Here is a 12,604-nt window from a genome sequence, read left to right as displayed (position 1 = left end):
TTCCAAAGGGCTGCATAACAAGCTAAACACAATTAAATTTCTTCAGCTTCCCAATAAGCTTTAGTGACTAGTGTGCCACACCATATATTTCTGGATTGATGAAACACTGCTCCTCAGGTAGGAAATATTTTGTTTCTCCCTTTGGTTTAATGGCTGAAACATTAAACTAGTTAAAATGTATCATCCAAAAGAAGAAATGCTAAGTGCAACTCACCAAGGATGACCTCCCAGTTCTTTACAGCCTTGGTGACTTCATATGCAGAACGCATTTCGGAGTAGGTGATGCCACCCACCACAAACACCAGCAGCCGGGGCATGTTCTTTACTTTATCCTTGTGCCAATTGCCAGCATACCGCACGCTGTCGATATAGTGTTTGTGAAATTCATGCATAAAAACAAAAAGATAGAATTAAAGAACTACATATGCCACTCACAGAGCCTACAATGAATCTGTGAGAGCTGTGAACTTCTGAGTCTCTAAAACTATTGTGGGACCTCTCCACTTGCTCCTGCATTTATATTTCACATGTGCACTTTAAAACACAGGTACCAAAGACTCAGAAGATGGCTATAAATGTGCATAGAAAGTAAGAGAGACACCATGTTACTTCTATGCATGATGAATTTCTCTTGAGTGCAACCAAATAAACACCAATGTGGAATACATTAAAACTCAGAAAGCTGTGCATGCTCACCTTGTAGGCGCTGTCTTGGGCATGGCAGCTGAGCGTCCAGCAAGGAAGGGGAAGTGCTTCTCCTCTAGCTTGTTGTCAATGATGTCCTCCATGACATCCTTGATGACTGGGGTCCATCGGGACATCTGGTATGTTTGTTCTGTGATGCGCTCCTTCCGCTGCACTTGGTAGGGCTTGCGGCTGCGGTTGCCTCCCTGTGATGTTAGGTGTTATGTCTTTACTGGATCTTTTACATGATAATACATACAATGCAGGATGTCAAAATTCATTAGTAGTAAGTCAGATCATTTGAAATTATTTCAGACTGCCACAGCACCACGCTACAGGTCTATTAAAAAAAAAGAACCATGGAATTAGATGGAAGAACACCAGTATAATGAGTTACCTAGACAACATATATGGAAAGCATTTAAGAAAGGTACAGCAGAGAAACACCTGAGAGAAAGAAATCAAACTATAATGCACAAAGGGTACATCATGAAACATGACTACATATCTTTCTGTGATATATAACTCCTGCAGAACTTCATGAAATAGGAGCATCAGATAAATACAGTAGCACTACAAGTACACAGATAGGATCAAGAGAAAAGGGAACTCACTTCAACAATAACATTGATGCCAAGGTGAGCCATGTTGTTGATGGTGTCCTTCTCAGTGGCAGGAATCTGGGCATGCTGCAGCAGCTTCTCCAGGTTCTCATTGGAAACACCATTCTTAGCCAGGATGTACAGCAGAATGACTCGCAGCTTATCCTGGTTCTCCACATTGGCATCCAGCAGGATAGGAACAATATTCTTCATGGGATCCTTGATCTTCTCACCTGGAATTGATAAGAAAGATTAAAATTAGCACTACAGTGATCATTATCCTTAAACTTGCTTCTGACAGTGTGCAAGATGAAAATAATAGAGGGATCTAGGCTCAAGACATTTTACAGATGGCTTTAAGTTGCTTTTGTGGCTACTTGTGTTATTAATCCTAGAGTGTTATAATGTTAGCTTTTACCATGACAAATATATATGAACTTCCATTTATAAAATAAAAAATGTGATGGTCAGTTTCAATACATGTAAACGAACATCATAATTGATGGAAGATAAAGAAAACTTAGATATCATAAAAAAAAAAAAAAAAAGAGTAAAAGATAGTATGGTCTAGATTACGGAATGACGGACTGATAATCAAGTTCCCTTAAACAAGATTATGTTCATCTTCATTATGAACAGAAAACAACAACACTGATGATAATAATGACGGTAAGCCGGATACTGTAGTCCACAATCATGCATCCAGTCAGGTAACTTAACATACCTTCCGCATCAACACCCATGGCCAAGTCTTGCTCCACCTTGCATAACTTGTCCACATATCCCTGGTATTTTTTCATGCAGCTCTCTGCCAAGTGGACATGAGTGGCATACTTGGAAAGCTCCTTCTGGTACTGTGGCATCTTCTTGATCATTTGTGAGAGATCCTTCATTGATGTCTTGTCCCCCATGTTGCGTTTGGTGGCCATGAACTCTGTAATAAACATTTAATTAGGTGAATTAATATCTATACAGCCAAATTTGACAGTGCAAATTTCTATACACACACACACACACACACACACACACACACACACACACACACATACAGTTCTCACCTTTAGTCTTCTTGGTGATGTTCTGTGAGACGACAGCAATGTGGTTGTGACGGAGCTCCACCCAGAGATCGTCGTTTTCATCCAGCAGCACCTCCTTCTCGTTCTCTCCTTGAGTGGCCTGGTATTTGTACACATCATTCTCGATGTCCAGGAGATCATATGCCATGGCCTGTGAAAATAATAGTAACAATGATAATGGATCCAGACTTTAGTGAATGGTATCAAACTATGAATACCTCACATGATTAACCCCCCATATTTTGTATTAGTTTTCCTTCTCATAAATATATAATGTTTACAAAGCAATATCTCACCCTGCTTTCATTTTGATAGTCTACAATGTTCACTGATAATTTTCAAACAGATAGTGCCTCCAAAGACAAAGTGACAAACACTTTATATCACACAGAGAAAAATACCATTGTCCCTTTGAGTCAGAATTCAGAAATTCTACATTCCCATCTGGTCATGCAATACAGTCACCAAGAAATTCAGCCCACACCCTATGCAATGCTCATTAGACAACAGGTGACTGCATGAGTACTGACCTGCAAAGTAAGTTCATGTAGCAAAGGTGAGGTGCAGTCAAAGCCCCTGTCAAGGATGAGGAGCTGAGAGCGAGCCTTCTCTGGCCCCTCACCCATAGACGGCTCATCAGCCTTGTAGCCATCCAGCTTCTGTTGCACCATCTGAGCCAACTCAACATTTCTCTCAAAGTCTCCACGGTACCTGTAAAAATACAAAGAGCAATCTAGTGCAAATATAAATGCTAAAAGATGATCATACTGAAACATGAAAGTACCACAACACAAGCATATAAACAACGTACAACTTATATGAAAGAGTGAACTACATAACATGCAGAACCTCAGATTTACAAATGATAACTTCTAGTCTGAAGGCACAATGTTAACTAACCCTTTAGAATTCAAGCAATGGAATTCGGTTACAGCTGCACAAAGCTTTCCAGCACACTTTTGAATTATTCTGGCAGACAACAAATATTTCCTGGGTATACTGAGATACTAGGGTAATATGTTTGGTAAAGAGATATATAAGACCATCCATAATGTGTTACTAGAGAATAAATCAACAGATGCAAAAGTGACCACACAAAACACAATCTTTATAGCCTATATGAAATTATAACTATTTCTGAAGGTGATTCAAGTCACCTCCATCTGATATTTAATGACTGAGCACAATGATCCACACCATTACAAACATGACTTTAGGTTCTGCCCTTGAGGATAGAGGCACTCCTACCTAACTGCTGGATACTCCCCAAGGCAGGCACACACTGTTGCTATCTGTTCAGCCATGCGCTCTAGAGTGCTCTGGCGATTCTGGGCCTGTGAGGGACTGTAGTAGGAGGGGAATGCTTTGGGGAAGTCCAAGGAGAACACCTGAAAGAAAGAATCATTATGTAAATATTTATTCAAAATCCAAGGATAACATGTAAAAACTCATTAAGTGACATGTACTTCACTGCATTGTTCTTTACATACTTGGCTTTCATATGGCAGGAAGGCGATGTTGATCTCTTTGAGAGTTTTGATGTACTTGGCCACATGTTGTTTACAGAGTTCATTAAACAGCTCATTTGAACAAGCTGAAAACAATGGATGTCAATTAATATCCTTCATAAATCTAATTAAGTCTAATGCCCAATCCCTGGTCTCTCAAAGATAAAAAACCAGCAGAGAAGAGTACTACTAATTTGTTCCTGTCCATACATTCCACTTTGCACCCAAGTCTTTTCAAACTTCCTATCCCTCCTCTCTCTTTCAGGTATTCCAACACTGCCCATTTCACACAAATTCATGGGGGTATTCTTCTCTCCTTCCCCTCCCCAGCATCCATTCTACCTTTGTATCTCCTTGACTTTTCACTGTCTGTCATTCTCTCTACATGACCAAACTATCTGAAGATATTAATTCCCTTTCTACTTCTCAGTCATTTAATTTATCATGTGGTAGAGTTTTCTACCTTTACTTGTTTATAAAATCTTTTAATGGATCTTCATAATCTTCACAATGCACACAAAATCAATCTTACTACATGTGGTAAAATAAGTAAAACTTAAAATACATAGCAATACCATATTTTTGTTTTCTCTCTAACAGTAAATTAAAAATTCATGCCTCATTTATACTGAACTAAATTATTACTAGCTATTCATAAACAGCAAGGGAAGAAGTTCATATTAAGTGCGTGGTGCAGTAGGTAGCGTCCTATCCATATTCTTGTTACTCATGTTGACTTACTTTCTGTGAAGTAGACGTGACATAGTTTGTATCTGGCTTTGTTTGTGGTAATGAAGTCTTGTTCAAGGGCGCTTATGGAACACTTGGTGGGCTGGATGAGGTAGATAGCCTCCAGGGCTTGCAGGGGCTCCCGGCTCTTGTTGATGTCTTCCACAACTGTACACACACACAAAAACAGGTAAAATATTTCAACCCTTTGGAATTTAAACAGAAAAAAGTGTCATCTTGCAATATGTAACATTTCATTATTTATTATCCATTAATCCTTAAAGGGAGGCCAAATTCTGTTTTGTAAGTGTATGGCATGATGTAACTAGTAATAAAAAGTTTGAATCTATTTTGCCATGGAAATGTTATGGTGCATTACATATAAAAAAAATCTATTTCAGGCATCCCTTTATGAAACCGTGTTAATCGCGATATTTCCAGAATCCAGGTTCTTTGATGTGTTTCTGAAAGTTACTGTTAAAATTTCTATTTATTTAAGTTTTCATACTTTTAGACATCTTGTGAGAAATGGTATTTCCATGAACATTATTTTAAGGTAAACTTTACAACATAAAAAGTTATTACAAACATTTATAATTGCTTGGAAACCCTTAACAACAAGAGATATCCTTTGCCATTAACTCTTCTTCAGTTTCTAAAACACTCAAACTAATACAAATGTTATTTCAAGATCAAATTTACAACCCAAAAGTCATTACAAACATTTGTAATTGCTTGGAAACCCTTAACAAGATATATCCTCCATTAACTCTTCTTCAGTTTCTAAAACACTCAAACTAATATAAACAAGATATATCCTCCATTAACTCTTCTTCAGTTTCTAAAACACTCAAACTAATATAAATAAGTGATCGCAAGAGTTCACTTCAAAACCACTAATAATTCAAATCTACCAAGTAATAGTAATAACAGCCTTGAGGACATAACAGGTTCCAATCCTCTATCATCTTGAACCTCTATGACGTGTATGACCTCAAGTTGCCGACCAGATCAAAGAGGTCTCAAGTGCAAGTTATTTCCAGTGATCCATTCCCCTTAATCCTCGCCCTGTCTGAGTCCTCCCCCTCCCCTGCGCGGCATCCCCTGACAGCGCGTCATGGTACCGGTGCGGCGCAGGTCACTCACTGGTGATGCCCTCCGCCGAGATATCATGCATCTTGAGGCATGTTGACACCATCCGCATGGCCAGCTGATCCACCACTAGCACCCGCCAGTCTGTGTTCGTCGATTTCTTCTTCGATCGTATCACCTCATTCATAATCTCTGTGGAAGAAAACGGGAAAGAAAAAAATATTACGAAGAGCGACTTTTCTACTTTTTTTTTATTATCCATATAATCTCTAAAGAAAAAAAATAAATAAAATACAGAGAAAACCCATTATGAGCTACGGTTTTCTTCACCGAATCAATACTCCTCCTCCTCCTCCTCCCTCTCTCCACTAGCCAAGTTATAAGACGGTTCCTTCCCATATAATGGGTCAAGGTTTATTTGTGGAAATGCAGCAATAAATATTTCAGGGAAATGTTTAGTGTCACTCAGCCACTGCGCAAAACATCTTCCTGAATAGAAAAAAAGATGTTTGCGTCCAAAAGAAGCACCAGAATTCGTTAATAAGCGTCACTATTTCTGGAACGCTCATGTTAAAGTCACCTAAATGACCTTCCTTGGACGGCCGCCAAAACCAGGCCTCCCGCTACACATCGGTGCCCCGCCCCACTGGCCGCCGCGGGAGCCCCGCCCCCCCTTCCACCAGACCCTCAAGCCACTCCAATAAAGAAATAAGGGAAGGAAAGAAAATAAAATGCCAGGTCTTTCTCTTTCTAGTGACGCACGTCGTCCAAGAATAGTAATAACGTGATGTTGTACAAAAGTGTGGCGGTGCTACATGTTCCCGTGACGCACGCCGCGGTATTGGCTACATCCGCCTGTGTTCAAGCTTATCTTCCCCTCCAGGCCACACTGAATGTCACTGAAGGAGGCGGCGGTGCGTCACCAGCATGGCGGAAGTAGGCCAGGGTTCTGCCTCGCCAAGGTCTGTGGTGTCCGTGCATCACGCGTGACAGCGGAAGGCGTGACAGACGGACGACCTGCTGGCGACGGAACAAAGGCGCGCGGCGGAGGAGGGGCTTGGGGGCGACGGGGCGGTGCTGGCCCGCTAGCGGCGTCACACCGTCTGACCCAGGGACAACCCGGGTCACGCGCCATGACGTCATCCCAAACCCACACACTTCTCGCCGCGTCCACACACACACACACACACACACACACTGGCCTCGCCTACACCGCCACTAACACGGACCCACTCGGCGGTGAGGTGAAAGCAGCACGCCTTCAGGATGTGCGAAGTTTTCGCCCTTTGATTCTGCCCGCGACGAGAAATACGACGCAGGTGGAGTGTGTGTGTGTGTGTGTGTGTGTGTGTGTGTGTGTGTGTGTGTGTGTGTGTGTGTGTGTGTGTGCCTAAACCACAAGAGGCCGGTTGTGGTTTATCCTCTTGAGAAGATCCCTTTCTTTCAATTAGGCGGGACTCATATTGATCGGGGAGAGTGCGAATGTCGGAGTTAAATGTCAACAGCCATTGCAGTGACGCTAAGGACAGGACATGAGAGGAGGAGGAGGAGGAGGAGGAGGAGGAGGAGGAGGAGGAGGAGGAGGAGGAGGAGGCAGGGGGTTGGTACAGATAAGTCGATGGGTGAGGGAGGGAAGGGAGGAGCCTCTATGTTGTTTCTGTCTCGCCTTCTCTTATTTACATCAGAGCCAGCCGAGGGTTATGAAGTCCCCTCAACGACGCGGTTATCTATAATACTATTTACCTACAGTCTGGCGTGTCCCTGTTTCGGTTCACTGTACGAACGCATGCACTGTACAACGTTAAGCCGTTTTTGCTTATAGATAAAAAGTACTTCACACATAACTGACTGATGCACTGGATTTTACGTGCTATTTCTGTGTGTGTGTGTGTGTGTGTGTGTGTGTGTGTGTGTGTGTGCGAAGCAGGGAGAGTTTTGTGTGGGAGCAGAGAAAAGGAGGCGAGAGGGAACCATGCCACTCTGAAGAAGGTTGTGAAGGAACAAGACGGGTGGAGTTGTGATAGAAAGGAGGAGGTGACGTAGAAAAAAGGGAGGAACGTGACGATGGTGGGAGGCAGACGGGGAGAGACGATGAAAGGAACACAGGAGAGGCGGAGGCAGGAGGAGTGGTAGGTGGGGAAAATGAGGGGACACTGAAACGAAGAATAAAACCAAGGGGAGAAACAGGGGAGGTGGAAGGGAATGAAGAGACACTCTGAGGAGGAGGAGGAGGAGGAGGAGGAGGAGGAGGAGGAGGAGGAGGAGGAGGAGGAGATGGAAGATACAGTGTGAAGTGGAGGAGGAGGAGGAGGAGGAGGAGGAAGATTCTTCAGTATAGGTAATCAATGACAAGTGTGCACCAGCCTATTGTGTCCGCGAGGTGCACGTGTGAGGGTATTCCTTCCTCACACCCGCCCCTCCTCCAGGCAGCGCCCCACCCCTATCAGAAGAGGGGGACTGAGTTAGCATACCGCCAAGAGGTAAGTAGATAGAAAGGTAGGTAAGTAAGGGGGGTTTAAAAAGGGCTTCACCTCCCTCCCTCCTGACCAGTGCTTCCACCTCTGAGATATCAACACAAAGGGTGCCACAGTCGGGCTTCATCACACACACACACACACACACACACACACACACACACACACACTTGTACATATCTATGTCGTTGGAAACATTACAACTAATTCCAACACTATATAACACAGGATTCGAATGTTTTATTGCTTTGCTTTTTTTTTTTTTCTTTGCGTGCATTCGAGGGTGAAACGTGCTAATGATACGGACCTTGTGTGTGTGTGTGTGTGTGTGTGTGTGTGTGTGTGTGTGTGTGTGTGTGTGTGTGTGTGTGTGTACGGGTGAGTGAATGTGCATTTCAGCTTGAAGCAGGCAGCGGCGCCCCCAGCTGTACCTGTGAGGCTGTAACGTCAATACTACTACAGCCACTGCAGGGGGGGTTACACACACACACACACACACACACACACACACACACACACACACACACACACACACACAGCTTCCGCCCTCACACACACACACACATATACACAAACCACACGCAGCCATAAACCGACCACAGCCATGCCACTAACCACAGCACTTACCCACCAGCAACCCGACACGCCCCTTGAAACTCACACCTCCACTCACTACTCGCGGCCAACCCATCCCTCACCCCCCGCCAGTACCCGCACCCACACCACCCTCACCTCCACCATCATCCCAGTCTACAGCTTCTATCAAAGTTCAATGGGTTCTGACACGCCCTTGTCTTCACACTCGCTAACCTCCTCCTCCTCCTCCTCCTCCTCTTCCTCCTCCTCCTTAGACCATCATCACCACCGCCACTGTTCCTGCTGCCCACGCCGCCCTCTAATACAGCACCACCACCCACCACTTCTCTTTGCACCACAGCTAACACCACGCCTTTAAACTCACATACCACTGCCGCCACCTCACACACACACACACACACACACACACACACACACACACACACACACACACACACACACACACTCGAGACACGTTTAAGTCTTTTTTTTTCTCCACTTTCCTGGAAACAAGTACAAAACAAAAAGGTCAGAAAAGCTCACGTAGTCTGACCTTTTCGCTTTGACCCCATGACCTCTCTCTCTCTCTCTCTCTCTCTCTCTCTCTCTCTCTCTCTCTCTCTCTCTCTCTCTCTAAGCCCCCCCATGCTGCAAATGGTGAACACTGATGACGGTCTCACTCAGTTTACTAGTGTCATTAATTCTGTCATTTAATCTCCTCTTCTACCGCCACCACCACCACCACTACTACTACTACTACTACTACAATTTACATCACCACTACCACCACCACCACCACCACCACCACCACTACTACTACTACTACTACTACAACAATTTACACCATCATTCTTCAGCAACATCCTGACCAAATTACCTCTTCCTCCTCCTCCTCTTCCTCCTCCACCCCTATCACTGCGTTTATCAATGCCCATCACTGCCCATCAACGCGCATCCGGCCAAGCAAGGAGGCTGTACACACACACACACACACACACACACACACACACACACACACACACACACACACACACAACACACACACACACACACACACACACACACACACACACACACACACACACACACACACACACACCAGAGAGAGAGAGAGAGAGAGAGAGAGAGAGAGAGAGAGAGAGAGGAGAGAGAGAGAGAGAGAGAGAGAGAGAGGAGAGAGAGAGAGAGAGAGAGAGAGAGAGAGAGAGAGAGAGAGAGAGAGAGAGAGAGAGAGAGCGAGAGAGAATCAGCGTGACACATCCTACTCTCCAGGACTTACCATTTTATTTCTTATGCCCAGCTGTCCAAATAGACAGAAGAAACAGCCTTAAACAGCCTCTATTGTACCCACCTTCCTTCTCTCTCCTACACTGTTCCAATACCTCCAGGAACCCTCCCTCTTCTTTTCTCTGTGCCTCTAATCTTTCTGACTTCTCGGTATCTACTTTACAGTCTCCTAAGGGTCAATAGGTCTGCTGCTGTTGTGTTCTTCGTTTGTGTTCTTTCGTATTCTAGGTATTTTATTTCTTTCCGTGTCTTCTAAATTATTTTATTTAAGTGTTTAATCTCTCTCTCTCTCTCTCTCTCTCTCTCTCTCTCTCTCTCTCTCTCTCTCTCTCTCTCTCTCTCTCTCCGGGGTGGCCATGTGGCTATTGCACGTCAATTTCAAACCATCAATCTTAACCAGAGAAGTGCAAAGGTTTAAGTATCACCACCATCATTCCCACCACCACCACCACCACCACCACCACCAGCACTCGTCTCTCGGTCTATATTCTGAAACAATCACGCACAGCGCCTCCACTACAGTTCAAGTCACAAGGGTTTTGAAGGATGTTTTTACTGTTCTAGCGACAGATTAACATGATTTCTACAATATGAACAGGATAAACAGTTTTGAGAACACGGCTAATCCTTTCTGTGGCCTTTGAAAATAGTCGAGGTGAGATGACACGGGTTTTGAAGGCTGTTTTTTAAGGTTCTAGTAACAGATTAACAAGATTTCTACATTACGAACAGGAGAAGCAGTTTTGAGGAACACGGATAATCTTCTCCCTTTAAAAAATAGTCAAGATGAAGGATGTTTTTACGGTTCTAGTGAAAGATTAGCATGATTTCTACGTTATCAACAGAAGAATACGGGTCCCCTGCTGTATCCTTGCTTAATTCAGTCACACATTAATGTATTTGTCGTCGTTGTTTTTGTTATTGTTAGGCATCATTGTTATTACGATCATGTGACTACTATTTATTTATTTTTCTCATGCATCATACCTTTAATTTCAATCTGTGTATTGTAATATTCTCTCTCTCTCTCTCTCTCTCTCTCTCTCTCTCTCCCTCTCTCTCTCTCTCTCTCTCTCTCTCTCTCTCTCTCTCTCTCTCCTAGCCAAGCACTACTACCATAGTATTCTACTCTTCCCACACTTCACTCAAGGTCTCTCTCTCTCTCTCTCTCTCTCTCTCTCTCTCTCTCTCTCTCTCTCTCTCTCTCTCTCTCTCTCCCAAACAAACAAGAGTGCATCGATTACACGTAAGAGGATTCCCTGGCCAAAAGTCAAGTAAACTCCCGTATTCACTCCTACTGTGCTTTGCCTCCCCCATCAATCACGCGGCCCCTGATCTCCTTAGCATCTGTCAGTTGTCAGATTTTACAAGAGACCGTCAGCAGATCCAAGGACTTGAGATGAAGGGAAACACTGAACTTGATGGAAAAGGATTTAGATATTGAGTTAAGACTTCTTTACTGTGGCTGTATCACTATGTATTATTAAGTTCTATGTTATGTACCAAGGCCAAAATAAAGTTTATGTATCTGTTAGCATATCCAAGGGCTTAAGATTGAAAGAAAAACACTCAACTCGGTGGAAAAAAGATCGTGAGATGGAGACATTTCCACTAGGACAGCATCATGTTAGTTTTGTCTTTCACTATGTATAATGAAATTCTGTTGTGTTCTGTGCTAAGGTCAAAATAAGGGTCAAAATAGGGCTTAAGTATTACGGTCCTGGCCTGCACAAAACGTTCATAAACTGCCCTACACTGCCATCCATCTCCGTATCTTTTCATATCTTTTCACCACGTCATGTAAAATGTGTGTGTGTGTGTGTGTGTGTGTGTGTGTGTGTGTGTGTGTGTGTGTGTGTGTGTGTGTGTGTGTGTGTGTGTGTGTGTGTGTGTGTGTGTGTAGTGCTTGCTTACTGGCAGGCTGGCTTGTAAATAAGTAAGCCATGACGATGATATGTTGGTGGCTTGTAACTCTCTCTCTCTCTCTCTCTCTCTCTCTCTCTCTCTCTCTCTCTCTCTCTCTCTCTCTCTCTCTCTCTCTCTCTCTCTCGACGACCCTTCACCTTCAGGAGTAAAGAAACTGTAATCAACACGCCCTGCCTTTCCGTTCCAGCTGTTTACTACATCCTCACCCCCTTCTCATTCCTGTTTGCTACATTATCATTCCTTCCATTCCTGTTTGCTACATTCCCACTCCCTTCCACTCCTGTCTACTCCCTTCTGCTCGTCACCTTCCACCCCTCACTTCACCAGGAACAAAGTCACCTCTTCACCATTACGATGTAGACTTTCCTTCCCATCTAACCATCCCACAACCATGTCTTCCACCCTATCCACTCCACCATGACTATCTATCCACTTCATACCATTCTAGTGTCATGTTCTCTCCACCTATCCACTTCATTGTCATGCCCTCCACCCATCCACCCTCTCCGCACTGTCTGTCTGACCTCCTATTTTGTTTACTTATAATATTCCTTTCCTCCTTCCCCGATTTGATCTCTCTCTCTCTCTCTCTCTCTCTCTCTCTCTCTCTCCTCTCTCTCTCTCTTCTCTCTCTCTCTCTCTCTCTCTCT

General features: G+C 43.8%; 1 protein-coding gene across 1 annotated transcript in view; it reads right to left on the bottom strand.

Moving 5' to 3' along the window:
- LOC135106506 (protein ROP-like) overlaps nt 1–12,604 on the bottom strand; it is a 31,024-nt gene that overhangs the window by 5,128 nt on the left and 13,292 nt on the right. The window contains exons 3-12 of the mRNA XM_064015587.1: nt 5,746–5,883; nt 4,612–4,767; nt 3,853–3,956; nt 3,611–3,750; nt 2,893–3,073; nt 2,345–2,513; nt 2,011–2,220; nt 1,299–1,519; nt 697–890; nt 215–360 (exon numbers count right to left, since the gene is read on the bottom strand). Coding sequence (XP_063871657.1) covers nt 215–360; nt 697–890; nt 1,299–1,519; nt 2,011–2,220; nt 2,345–2,513; nt 2,893–3,073; nt 3,611–3,750; nt 3,853–3,956; nt 4,612–4,767; nt 5,746–5,883 — 1,659 coding nt within the window. The remainder of the gene's footprint in view (nt 1–214; nt 361–696; nt 891–1,298; nt 1,520–2,010; nt 2,221–2,344; nt 2,514–2,892; nt 3,074–3,610; nt 3,751–3,852; nt 3,957–4,611; nt 4,768–5,745; nt 5,884–12,604) is intronic.

Source organism: Scylla paramamosain, chromosome 13, assembly GCF_035594125.1.
Source record: "Scylla paramamosain isolate STU-SP2022 chromosome 13, ASM3559412v1, whole genome shotgun sequence".
Lineage (NCBI taxonomy): Eukaryota > Metazoa > Arthropoda > Malacostraca > Decapoda > Portunidae > Scylla > Scylla paramamosain.
This window is presented reverse-complemented; position numbering and strand designations above follow the sequence as displayed.